The sequence below is a fragment of the Microtus ochrogaster genome, chromosome 21, assembly GCF_000317375.1.
Source record: "Microtus ochrogaster isolate Prairie Vole_2 chromosome 21, MicOch1.0, whole genome shotgun sequence".
Lineage (NCBI taxonomy): Eukaryota > Metazoa > Chordata > Mammalia > Rodentia > Cricetidae > Microtus > Microtus ochrogaster.
Window position 1 is genome coordinate 31683791 of NC_022022.1, and position 12918 is coordinate 31696708.

Sequence of the window (12918 nt, forward strand, 5' to 3'; positions counted from 1 at the left end):
TTTTCTAGCCTTTTCTCTCTTTTTCTCCTCCTTCTTAAATTAATATTGCATACAGATATATCTCTTGAAGGTTTATAATCCCTGAACAATTATTTGTGTGTGTGTGTGTGTGTGTGTGTATGTGTGTGTGTGTGTGTTCCTCAAATCTGATGATATAAATATAAAATGTCTTCAAGCTCTCTGCTCTTGTCATCCGTTTGTTATGCTGCTGACCTTTTGGCTTCTTTCACTTTAATCACCATGTTATCCATCTCTAGAATTTCACTTTTTTGTTGTTACTCCATTTTCCTATCAAAGTTCGCATTTTGTTCATGCATTGTTTATCAATATTGCTGTAGCAGTGACCTTTCTCCTCTGTGGGGTCTTAGGATGAGCTTTGGAACCATATGAGACATGAATAAACTCTTGACATCTGGTTCTATAGCACATCTGGTTCTTCAGAGAAGCAATAATATCTAATGCTGTGCAGTGCTGTAGTGGAAGTCGACACATCAATGAATGAAACAGAATATAAACCCAGAATGAACACAGATGCTATGGCTTTCAGCAACAGCACCATGTAAACACATTTGAAAGGAGCTGTTTCCTCAATACATGGTATTGAGGAAGCTAGATAGCCATTTGTCAAAGAATTAAATTGGACCCTTGTCTCTCACCATATGCAAAAATCAACATAAAATAGATTAAATCTTATATGTAAGACCTGAAACTGTGTAACAATGTTAGGGAAACATGCAGAGAAAACTGTGGGGGCACAGTACAGGTAGGTATGACTCCATGCAAGCCCGAGGAAAAAAAATAAATGAGATCCCCAAATAAAAGCATTTGGACAATGTGGGAACCAAAAGAATGAAAAGAAGATCCGTTGTGTCTGAAGAAAGCATTGCACATACTGCACAAACTGGACAAGGGTTCGTCTCCAAAATATTTGAAGAATTCAAACAACTATAGGGGGATAATTTTAAACCGTGATTTAAAACGGGTAAGAGAATGCTTGTGTAGTGTGGGAAGAGTGCAAAGTAGCAAGCATAGAAAATGTAGAAGTTCCTTGATGCCCAGCAACAATAAAAAGAACTGAAGCAGTAAAGTTGGGGAGACGGCTCGGTGAATGAGAGCACCAGCTGCTCTTGCAAAGGACCAGGTTTGATTCCCAGCACCCACTTGAAGCTTACAACCACCTGTAACTCTAGTTTCAGGAGATCTAATGCCCTCCTCTGGCTTCAGTGGGTTCCAGGCATGCATGTGGTGCACATACACACACATAGGCAACACACACATACATATAAAATAAAATGAAATAGATCATTAAATTTTTTTTACAATGAAATGGAACTCTCATGATGCACTGATGCCACTACTGGTGTAGAAACAAGGAAATTAATCAAAGAGACACCCATCTAAAGCAAATATCTATTCCAAAACTCTTCACAATCTATCCAGGTTAGGGAATTGGGCTAAGTGTCCATCAACAGAGAAACAAAGCAATATGTGTTACAAACACATGGGAACATCGTTTAAGTTGTAGAATGGGAGAGATCACATCATCTTATGTCTGGGACTGGAGATCCTTTTGCTGAATAGCGTCATCTAGACTGCTAAGACCCGTGCTGTGTCACCTCACCTACATGGACACAATCCTACTGAAAGAAGCCAAGGGAGCACAGTGGACACAGAGGCTTAGGGATGGAGATAATGTGGCTGGAACGGAAGAGGACAGGCTCTCAATTGGACTAGAAGAATATCTTTGACATTTTTGAGAGATTAATATTAGAAAATATGTATTATACACTTTAACATTACTATGAGTAAATTTTATAGATTAATCCACAGAACATTACGTATTTGAGGTGGTTATTATTTTCATTAACCTTATTTAACTATTCCATTGTGCTTAGGAGTTGTAACACCATTTTTTGCACCCTGTAAATACATCCAGCTGTAATTTGTCTTTGTGCAATCAGGACAAGAAAAGATTATCTTTAATTTTTTTCAGAAAATGAGAAAAACTTATTTTTCAATTTTACCCTTTTTTCACCAGAAGTAGGCTTTTGGCTGCTAAAAAGGGGCATTTTAATTCAACTAGGACTTGGAGAAAATGGAAATTGGAGCAGGTGATTCACAAGATACCCCCAGCTCCGACAAATACTGCGCCCAAACTAAAAAAGTGTGCCCTTGCCATTTCGTGTGTGAAAGTCAATGCTCCTGACTCCTCCAGTGGTCTGTGAGTCAAAAGTCTTGGGTGGAATTTCCTGGAGAATTTGGGGAGAAGGTTGATGGACACAGGAACTCAATGAGAGTTATATGCTGAAGGTGTGGATTGATAAAACCAGGTATAGCACTTGGCTAGCCACAGCCTCTGACTGATAAAACCAGCCATAGCACTTGGCTAGCCACAGCCTCTGGGTTCCCGGGCTGGCACAAGGCTCTTAGGAGAGACACCAGGACTGATCCTGAGATGACCTAAGGGCCCTGCCTGTAACATTTGACAGAGCTAATAAGATGCTGAGCCCTAGCATCTTGTGACCAGGCAGATGCCAACCGAGCTCCTCAGAATCAGTTCTTTTCCAGGAGGAAAAAAGTCCTAGTGTGGTCCTGTCTGAAAGTCCAAAAGTACATGAGGGTCGTTCCTTGTCCCTCCCACTCAGACTTATGAATATTAAACATAACCACCATTGCCAAGGTGTGTGCCTAAGGGGTGGATACTCATCAATCAAACTCGGCACAAAATAGAAAAAGTTTTGTAATACATCTCCAAGTCTAAACTATCTCATTATTAAACATGAACTTCAACAAATCCCATTTGCAAACGGAACGTCTCTGGCATCGTCCCCTAGAATTGAGTGGAATACTGGGTGGGTGGAGAGAATTGGCCCTACAATGCCTCTGACCCGCCAAGCCCCTCCACTAGTCAGCCGAACGCCTCAGAGCCTCAGGTCCGTTTGCAGATAATGTTTTGTGTTTAACAAACTCGCCAATGCAGCGCTGAGCCTTGTTCTCCCCAGAGGGGCCAGGTGGCTGAGACACCTGTCCATGCCTGCAGCCTGCCAGGCTTGGCACTTCCTCCCCACTGCACAGATGGCTGGAGACCCGAGGAGATGGCTCTTTCAGGTGCAGAATTTCTCCACTTATCTAAGAATTTTCCAGAAAGGGATAAGATTTCCCTGTTAGCTATCTTTCCACCCCATTCATTTCAAGTAAGAAGTCTAAGCACTCATAACTTCAGGAGTATATTTTTAGCTTAATTGAGAATGTAAATCAAAAAAAGCCTGTTTTTCAAGTTTTCAATAGCTTTGAAGTTCCATTTTAAAATGGGATTTTTCCTGTCTTTATTTCCCAAAGATTTAAGGGTGCCAAACACAATCAAGGGCCCGCCCCTTCGAGGTGCCCCTATGGCCTCAAATTTACTTGTCTCTTTTGAGTTCCCCTCTCATTTGCATATGAAATATATATTTCCATGTTATGCTTCATGTTCCAATTCCTCTCAAAATCTTTCCTGCAAACATTTATTGATCATTGTAGGTATGCTATGTCACTACACTGTATACAACCACATCTGCACAGTATGATCATACAGCGCCAATTTATGTGGTGGAACTCTGGCTTCCTCTAGATAGAACTCATATATTTTAGCACTTAGTGACATAGGTGTTTATCAAGTTAAATGACTCTTTAGCTAGCAAATATCTCATTAATTTCTTATGAGAAATGAAATTTAAGAACAATGTAAAGATACCATTTGATTGCAGCATTGTACATTAAGTTTTTTCTGTTGGAGGAAGGCCTGCTTGTTCGTCCCAGATGCCGAGAACCAAAATAATCACACAGAAATTCTCTCTCTCTCTCTCTCTCTCTCTCTCTCTCTCTCTCTCTCTCTCTCCCTCTCTCCCTCTCTCCAGCTAGGCTGCTCAGTGGCCTCTTTCAGCAGTTCACACCTTGAGAATCTCACTTCCCCAGATATGTGACATTTTGTTTACCTCTGAGCTCAGACCACCACCACTCCTGCCCTAATTTTGGAGGGAATGTTTCAATTCAGAGGAAATAAATGTCTAGACAAGCCTTAACATCATACAATAAAGATTGCAGAAATGCTAACAAGCTGGATTGTCTTTTAACCAGTTGTCCCTGTGATCTTTGGAAACAGCCTTTAAAAAATTAGTTTTCTAAGCAAGAAAATTCAAAAGTAATGCTACCTTAGGATGCAAAAAAAGACTCCATCCTGAATTTGACCAAGGCAGTCACTTAAGATGATTTTTACAATTCAGGTTTTTTTTTTTTTTTGGACAAATATTCTAAGAAGAACTTCTTAAAAGAATTAACACTGCTAGGTAACCCTTTCTCAATAAACAAACAAATCCTTACTTATTTTTAATCAGCACCAGCATTTGCAGAACACAGCTCCATAGCCCACAGTGACAACCTATGTTGCTATTATGATCCCTACCAGACTCAAAGGTATTTGAGGTTGGTGCCAGGAGAAATATAACAGAACCTTTTAGTCTATCAGAACATGATTTTCATGTAAATCGTCATTCTATGTGTGTTGAGTGAGAAAGGGAACAAGAAACACCTCTGGAGATAGCAATGATGTTTGGAAAGCAAGATTGTTCCCGTTTAGAAAGTCTGCATACAGAGCTCGTCCAAGCTATTTACTAGTAAATTTAGTAGTCTAAACGGGTATGTTTACTTGTCTTTGAGTAATTTATACACTTAAAACTATATTTAGAAAGACTAAAAGGAAGATACATAGCTCCAAGATGTGTGTGTGTGTGGGGGGGGGTATCTGGTCGAGACCCATCTGGTCAGGTCTGGTCCCTTCGAGACCGGTAGTTCCACGTAGATGTGTTCCAGCTCCCTTCTGAATCCTGGGGCTGGAAGGCCAGACAAAAGGTGTGACATTTACTTCCAGAGAGGAAAAAGCTTTTGACTTGATTTCCATAGAGCCTGTGAAAACGCAGCTCTTTTCTGTACGTGCTAAACACGTCCCTGTTGTGTCAAGCAGTTTCATTTACTGTGTTCATAAACAGAGTCGGTGCTAAGAGTTAACCCTTCCGAGCATCAGGGCTGTGAAATGAACAGCCAATGCATCTGCCTCCGGACATCAGAGACTCTGCAGCTGTCTGACATGCCAATATTTCTTTGTCTCTGACTCGAAGGAAATTTTACATACAAAGTAAATTTGAGATTCCGTGCTGATACACATTTACTGCTAGGACATTTCTAGTTCAGAATATGAACCGAAGTCCTCATTGCTCTAGGTCCGTCCGCTGTGCACCATCTACTCTACACACTGTACAAACCGAGGCACGACAGAGAGTAATGTCTTCCCCCCATGACTGATTTTTCTACACCCCGATGACATTTTTTACTGCATTTATGCCATGTGCCCACAGTCTCACTTCTGTGGAGAGCCTGTGCGTTTGTAGTTGTTCTAGGCGAAGAACATTCCCACTTCTGGTGGAAGATACATATGCGCACAAGGAAGGGGATTCAGAGAACAGACTCTCTTGTACTATCAAATCTCGTGTTTCACTTTGGAAACATGATGAAGCCGTGTTGATGTCCCCAGTTCTGCCTGTTACAGACTGGTTCCCTCATCTGTGTTAAAGGATTAGCATTACAAAAAAGTATCTAATGTGGACTAAAATTCTCAAGCATAAGTACAACTTAGAAAAATAAGCAATTTGAAAATATGGATTTATGATAGCCCCAGATGTAAACTATTACAGTTGTTTAATTTCTTTAAAGTTTATTGTTTTTCTTGGTTAAGGTCTCACTCTCTCTCAAAAAATATGACAAAGTAAATATTTAAAAAACATAAAGCATAAGCACTAACAAATATAAGCTTTATGTATATAATATATACAAGATGTATGTATATATAACAAGCACATATAAATTATATGGTATATAAATATATTTCATATAAATGACAAATAATAGATTATATATAAAATATTAATTTATGCTTTACATATGGACAATATAAAATAGAAAATATTTTGTAAGAGAGAAAAAGAAAAAATAAAAAAGGATGTATAAACAAATATTGACATTTTAGTAATGATTGACTTCAGTGTGCTATGAAAATATATAGCAAACTATCCATTGCCAGAGAATGCACATTTAGTTATATTCGCTGGTGGAATTAGTTACAGTAAAAATAGTATCAAATTTCAAATGTAACATGCGTTCTTCATTTGTCATCTTAGCTATTAAGTAGTTCTAGACATACAGACAACTCTGGCCATCGTCTAGAATACACACTATTGTGAGAAGCGGGTGGCCCTGGGGGACAAATACTGAGCTATGGTCAGTTGCTTACAACTGGAAATCGATCATGAATCTATTCTCTACTAACTGGGTGAAGAGAATATATGCTATCATGTATATCATATCACAATAAATATCACATATATGTGTGACAGATACATAAATGATAGAGATAGATTATAGATAGAGATACATTCATACTCAATTATGCTAATTTACTATAGTTAACTATATTAGTCTGTTGATTGAAAAAAGTAAATATTAACGAAATTACTTAAACGTGTCTCTTTCAGATGTTCAAAATAAATCGGCTTCATCACCGCCAGAAACTTCTACAACAAAATTATCTGTCGCAACCCCAGGCAACGTGTCAGTAACAAACCCTGTTAACAGCACAAAGAATGGAACAGCTCCTACAGGTAGGACCTTCCTATGAGGATGTAGTTTCCCTTTTAAAAGCAAAATTAGTAGATGCTATATATGTACTCTGGAGAAATATTGTTATAAAGCTAAGTAATACTTCACTATTTACAAATTCCTGTATTGTTTGGAGGCCTTGCCGGGTTTCCTTAATGATATTCTTTTAGATCATTTCTTGTTTGGGAAAGGTTCTATTGTGATTGTTACATAAACAAAGTTTATTTTTAGAGAAGAAAACAATTATCATACCTAAGTCATAAAAATAGCCTTGCAAATATCTCAGTTCTCCACTTAAACATGGCACAGCCAACAATTGGAAGCCGTACAAACTGACAGACTTTGTTGGTCATAGGTGCTAATAATAGATTTAGTTTGGAGATTTCTGTAACACATTTATCACAATCGTTACTGGATGGAGCAGCAACTATGTCAAAAATTTTGGCTAAGTATTGAAGGAGGGTGCTTAACCATCTTAGTTAAGGTTTCCATGCTGTGAAGAGACACCATGTCCACAACAACTCTTATAAAGCAAAATGTGTCATTGAGGCTGACTTACTGTTTCAGAGGTTCAATCAATTATCATCATGGCAAGAAGTATGGCAGCCTGCAGGCAGACATGGAGCTGGAGAAGGAGCTGAGAGCTCTACAGCTTGGTCCACAGGCAACAGGAAGTGAACTGTCTATCACACTAGGTGTAGCTTCAGCATGTATGAGACCTTAGAGCCTGCCATCATAGTGATGCATTTCCTCCAACAAGGCCACACCTACTCCAACAAGGCCACACCTACTCCAACAAGGCCACACCTCCTCAGAGTGCCACTCTCTATAGGCCAAGCATTCAAACATCTGAATCCATGGAGGCCATCCTACTCAAACCACAGTAACCATCTTTGAAAATTTGAAATGTCCCTGCGACTGGTGGCACATGCCTTTAATCCCATCACTTGGGAGGCAGAGGCAGGTAGATCCCAGTGGGTGTGAGGACAACCTATTCTGCATGTCGAATTCCAGGGTAGCCAGAGCTAATCAGAGAGACCCTGTCTCAGAAAGAAATAAAACGGGAGAAAAAGAAAAGCCATTATAATCACTCGACTAAAAACACAAACACTTCAAGGTAATGTTTGCCACATTGTTTACCTTGTAACATAAGGGGAAAATATATAAATAGGGTTATCTCATTCAGGTTCGGCATCCAAAAGGATAAAAAATAAACTTGCTAGCTAATTGCTAGAAATTTGAATGTTTAGAATGAATGGATGTCTGTAATTCTACCGCTGTATTTCTCAGCTCTGTACCTTCCTTAATTTTCACTCTAAGGCCAGGCTCGCACACAAATACATCAACCATCTGGACTTGAACTTGATGGTAATTTAGCAGACCAAAGGTATTCATGAGCAGAATCTGTCTCCACTGTGTTCGATTCCACAGTGAGAACCAAACAGTCCTCTCAGAACTCCTTGACTGAATCAGGAGAAAGCATACACACCAGGGGCACGGGGGATTTTAGTCCCGGTATACTGGGGAATGTTAGCTCCACCGAAGCCAAGCTCCAAATGGAGAAGTCACAGCCTAGAAAGCATCCAGCCATCTCCTGAATGTTGTGTTTCATTTTGAAGGACTGTCTCACCTCTGTGTTCCCAGGTTTCAAATAGGATTTTTACAAAGTTTGGCTATCTGCTCTCTTCTCCAAGCTTCAACCCTTCAGTGTGAGTTTGACTCTAAGTTGACAAGAGCATATTATGTTTGCAATCAGTGATGTTTGCACAAGAGCCAAGACAGGGACTACGGGTGCTGTCTCACATCCAGCCCCCGTCTAAGATTCTACGGCCAAAAGTACTATCCCAATAATAGCACAAACCCTGGAAGCATGCTTAGTTACATGAACCGTAGAGACAGGAGTTCAGTGAAGGAGTTTGGGCAGGATTGTAATGTAATTTGTGACGCCAGGAATGCGCCTTGTTTTTGCTGAATTAGGATGTTATTTCAAGCCTGTTCATACTGAGGCGGAGAAAGTTGATCTTTTCCTTATTTTTTGTAGTGGGTGTGTCTTATAGTTGAGCATAAATATAGTTGCTTCTCTGAAGCAAGGGTGTGTCACACTTGAACGTAATGTAGCACACACAAATGTACACACATATTTCTTCAAGTTTCACTTCATATACACTGATGATAATTTATAATACCCATTTAATAAATATTACACTCTGGTGTGTGTTCTCAAAAGTTCTCCTAGTGAATTTTAAATTCCCACTTTCAAAAGTAAAATTGTGATAAAAGATATAAATTTCGCCTTTTATTAATTTGTATTACAAAAATATTCAGACTAATAAAACAAGGAATATTTTCATTATTTTCCCTATATCTACCTCCCTAGATTAGTTTTACAGATGTTTGTCACATTTTTTAACTTTTCTTTTTCATACCCTTCTTTCTTCTCACTTCAATCTCTCTGTTTATTTGGTAACTAAAGTATTATGGAATCTGCACTAAAAATGTGTGTCAAGTTTTGAGACAGTTTATCAAAAAGTTACAATGCCATTATCAAACCTCCTTTCCAAATGATTATGACTTTAGAATCCCCCAGCATTGAGTACTTCTAAGCTGTAAAAATAAGTGTAGCCATGAATACAGTACTGAGACAGGGATCAGTGGGAAGCAAGTCCCTTCTGGGGTCTCTGATGAGACCAAGCGACAACACCTATGGACTGGGAAAGGCAGCTCACTGTGCTGTGAGAAACAGTCTGGTAGAGATGAAGCAGAGCTGGGGGAAGTGAGCAGGCAGCTGGAGGAGGGTGGGTTGAGGTACCAATCTATGGAAGAAGAGCACTAGAGAAGGGAGACATGAAACAGCTTCGGCCTAGTCTGTTTAACACCATCCTGCATTAAGGCAAGTTGGAGTATGCGCACTGGTTGAGCCCATCCTCCTAAAGGCAATACAGTTACACACAGTAATGAACACCAGGGAAAAAATGTGCCTCGATTCCTTATGTCCTACGTAGAGAGTCAGAGTATGAACAACTTCAATGTCAGGCAGGTTTATAAGCTGGCCCACCCCCACAAACATCCATGACGTTGTTAAACCAAACTACTTGTTACACACACACACACACACACACACACACACACACACACACACAGCCACTCCTCATTCTTCCTTTCTTAAGGCTAACACATTGATTTTAGCCACAGTAAAAGCTTTTATAAACTAAACAAAAAATATAGAAACCTGTTTCTTTTTATTTTAGGGTTCCTATTCAGATTTGCTTTGTTACATTTCAAAGCAGAGTTGGTCCCATAGACCTTCTAAGTGCCTTTCTCCTGCTGATAGCATTGATTCTATCACAGGAAAAGTGCTGGGGGAGTGGGTAAGGTACACAACCAAGAAGAGAATTCTCCTCCTAGCAACATAGTTGTAGTGGCAGAACTGATTGACAGCTTGGCCTGGAGCAGGTCTTGCTTCCAGAGATTTGCCCAATTACAGGCAAGACTTAACCTCTTCCGTCATGCCCATCAAGTGACCTGTGCATTTTGTTCAAAGGTCAAACTGTAAGAGTAACATCCAGCAGGCAAAGCGTGTCGTCATTAGAAAATGAACTTGAAGCACACAAAAACAGATTTGGAATTTTGTTTATAGCGCTGATTGTTATTCGGCTTAATTTAGAAACATTTGATAGTCAATGCCTTTACTTTGGAGTTCTGGTAGAGTATTACCAACATGATATAACTGGTTAAAAAAAAGTTAAACAAAAACCCCGTATAGGTTCTTAGCTGTATACAAAACAACTTCCAAAATACTCAATTAAGAGATGTTTAATATTAAAGGATGCAAATAAGCTTATTTGAATGTGATTTTTCTCCTCTCAGGTCGCCACTGGACAATGTTAGCTATCTACCAAAGACAGCTTCCATATCTTTCTATTTAGAAAGATAGTGGAAAGAGAGGTCCAAACATGCAGATGTACCTTCTTATATTTTTATCTTAAAACAACTACTACACGATACGCATTCATCATGGCACACACAAACTTTCCTGCCCCCTGCGTGGTTTTCAGGGATTGAACTCAGGTCAGCAGGCATGGCAACAGGTGCTCTTACCCTCCGAGCTACCTCTCCTGTAGCACGAGTTCTAATCGTTCCTAACAATAAAAACTTGGAGTCAGCTATCAGGGTTTGAAAGCTGAAGGAGCAGAGAAGCATAGCAGCCAGGCACTTTTGTGTCTCTACCAAGGCTGAGACTGCTGCCTCAGACCGCACTGAGCTCCTGTCTCCGCCCACCTTATATTCCTCCCTCTGCAAACTCCTATCATTCTTGTCTCCACCTCACTAGTGCTGGGATTAAAGGCATGGGATCCCAAGCACTGGGATCACCTTTATGTGAGCTTTGTTTCTTTTTGAGACTAGATTAATTTCATGTAGCCCAAGATGACTTTGAACTCACAGAGATCTGTCTGCCTCTGCCTCCTGAATCCTGGGGTTAAAAATGGGGGCCACCACTGCCTGGCCTCTAGTGTCTTAGCTCTGCACTCTGATCTTCAGGCAAGCTTTGCTTGTTAAAACTCAAACAGAATTCTCCAACTCTGCACTTCCTTTTAAATAAAAAAAAAAGAGAGAGAGAGTAGTTGATAGCGAAGTGGTGTTAAATGAGATAAATTAACTGATAGAACAACAAGCTTTCAGAATTAATGTTAAAATCTCACGTACAAAAACAGACATTAAATTTTAACTACAGCCAGAGGTATTTCCCGCCAGCTATCTCATATGAGGCTCTGCTATAGTGGTGTTTAAGGAAATGAATACATAAAACTGCAAAGAAGAGAATTTTTTTTAAAAAACTAGTCTCATAAACATCCTTGTATGATGAGATGGAACTATGATAGGATTGTGGGCCTCACCTTTCCTTTCTCAATTATCTTCCTACCTCTAGGTTTGAGTTGAAAATGAACACTCTGTGGAAAATGTAAATACGAAAAATATAGTAATTTGTGATATAATATCATGTATGTATATATATATGCAGAATCCACTTATGTTTATGTCAACTTCAATCTGTTTCTCTGAACAGTTGTTTGAAATTGTTGAATTGTTTATGAACTTTAAATTAACACAAATCACAGTTGCTAATGGTTACCAGCAGTTCCTCATAATAATGGTACATTTTTCTCTTCAGAATTTTAATATATTCAGCACATAAAGAGAAATTCACCGTACCATATGTAGCATGCTGCACATATCTGAAAGTGGTTATTGATAAATTAGCAACAATCCCCAAGTGTTACTCTTCTTACCACAAAAACATATGCATATTTGTACACACATGCACACATGCACACAAGCATGCACACTCACATATACACACAGATGCCCTGTACGGTATTAGATTTATACGAAGAGGGTTTCCTCCATGACTTTGTGGGCAATACCCATCCTCAGCATCTTTTTGCTCCAAATAATTTCAAGAGCAATTCCTGGCATTTAATAAATATTCTTTTAAATAAGGAAACACAAGGGCATACAGATCAGCAAAGGACAGTGGTGTGTGTCATGTGCAGTGCACACAGCTCCTGATTTTGACAGTTACTCACCGGTAACATTGGCTTCTTTCTCAACATACTGTCCATTGTTCTGTAGTATGCAGGAATAAGGCCCCAAGTTTACTGGGAAATGCATTACAATCTTGCTTGGTATATGCATGACATACTAGGAGTTAGAACTATTTGGGTCTCTAAAGTTTATATAGCAAAAATACAGAGAAAAGATTAATTTCAGAAGTTTTTAAGTGTCTCAATGTCTGGTTTTTATTCAAATTCCATTACCATGAATGACTAAGTTAAGGAAATGAAATATAACTCTAAAATAAATGTTACATTTTGTGATCCTACTTGACAAGGATTCCCCCCCCCCGCAGGAAAAATAAATGATTTTTGAAACAGCAAAATTTAGTTTTAAATTAAAAATGATTTTTTTTGCATTTTTGATAATATCCAGGTAATAATCTGCAATAAAAACTTGCTGTTTGGATGTTTGGATCACTCATACTGAATGTGTGTGTGTGGTATGTGTGTGTGTGTGTGTGTGTGTGTGTGTGTGTGTTTGGCTGTGTGTGTGCGTTTGGATGTGTGTATGTGTGTGTGTTTGGGTGTGTGTATATGTGTGTGTGTTTGGGTGTGTATGTGTGTGTATTTGGGTGTGTGTATGTGTGTGTGTGTATTTGGGTGTGTGTGTGTGTGT

General features: G+C 39.2%; 1 protein-coding gene across 1 annotated transcript in view; it reads left to right on the forward strand.

Annotated features, from left to right (window-relative positions):
• The window catches only part of Emcn (endomucin), an 85082-nt gene that overhangs the window by 19434 nt on the left and 52730 nt on the right, over positions 1-12918 (forward strand). Inside the window, exon 2 of the mRNA XM_005357330.1 lies at positions 6564-6689. Coding sequence (XP_005357387.1) covers positions 6564-6689 — 126 coding nt within the window. The remainder of the gene's footprint in view (positions 1-6563; positions 6690-12918) is intronic.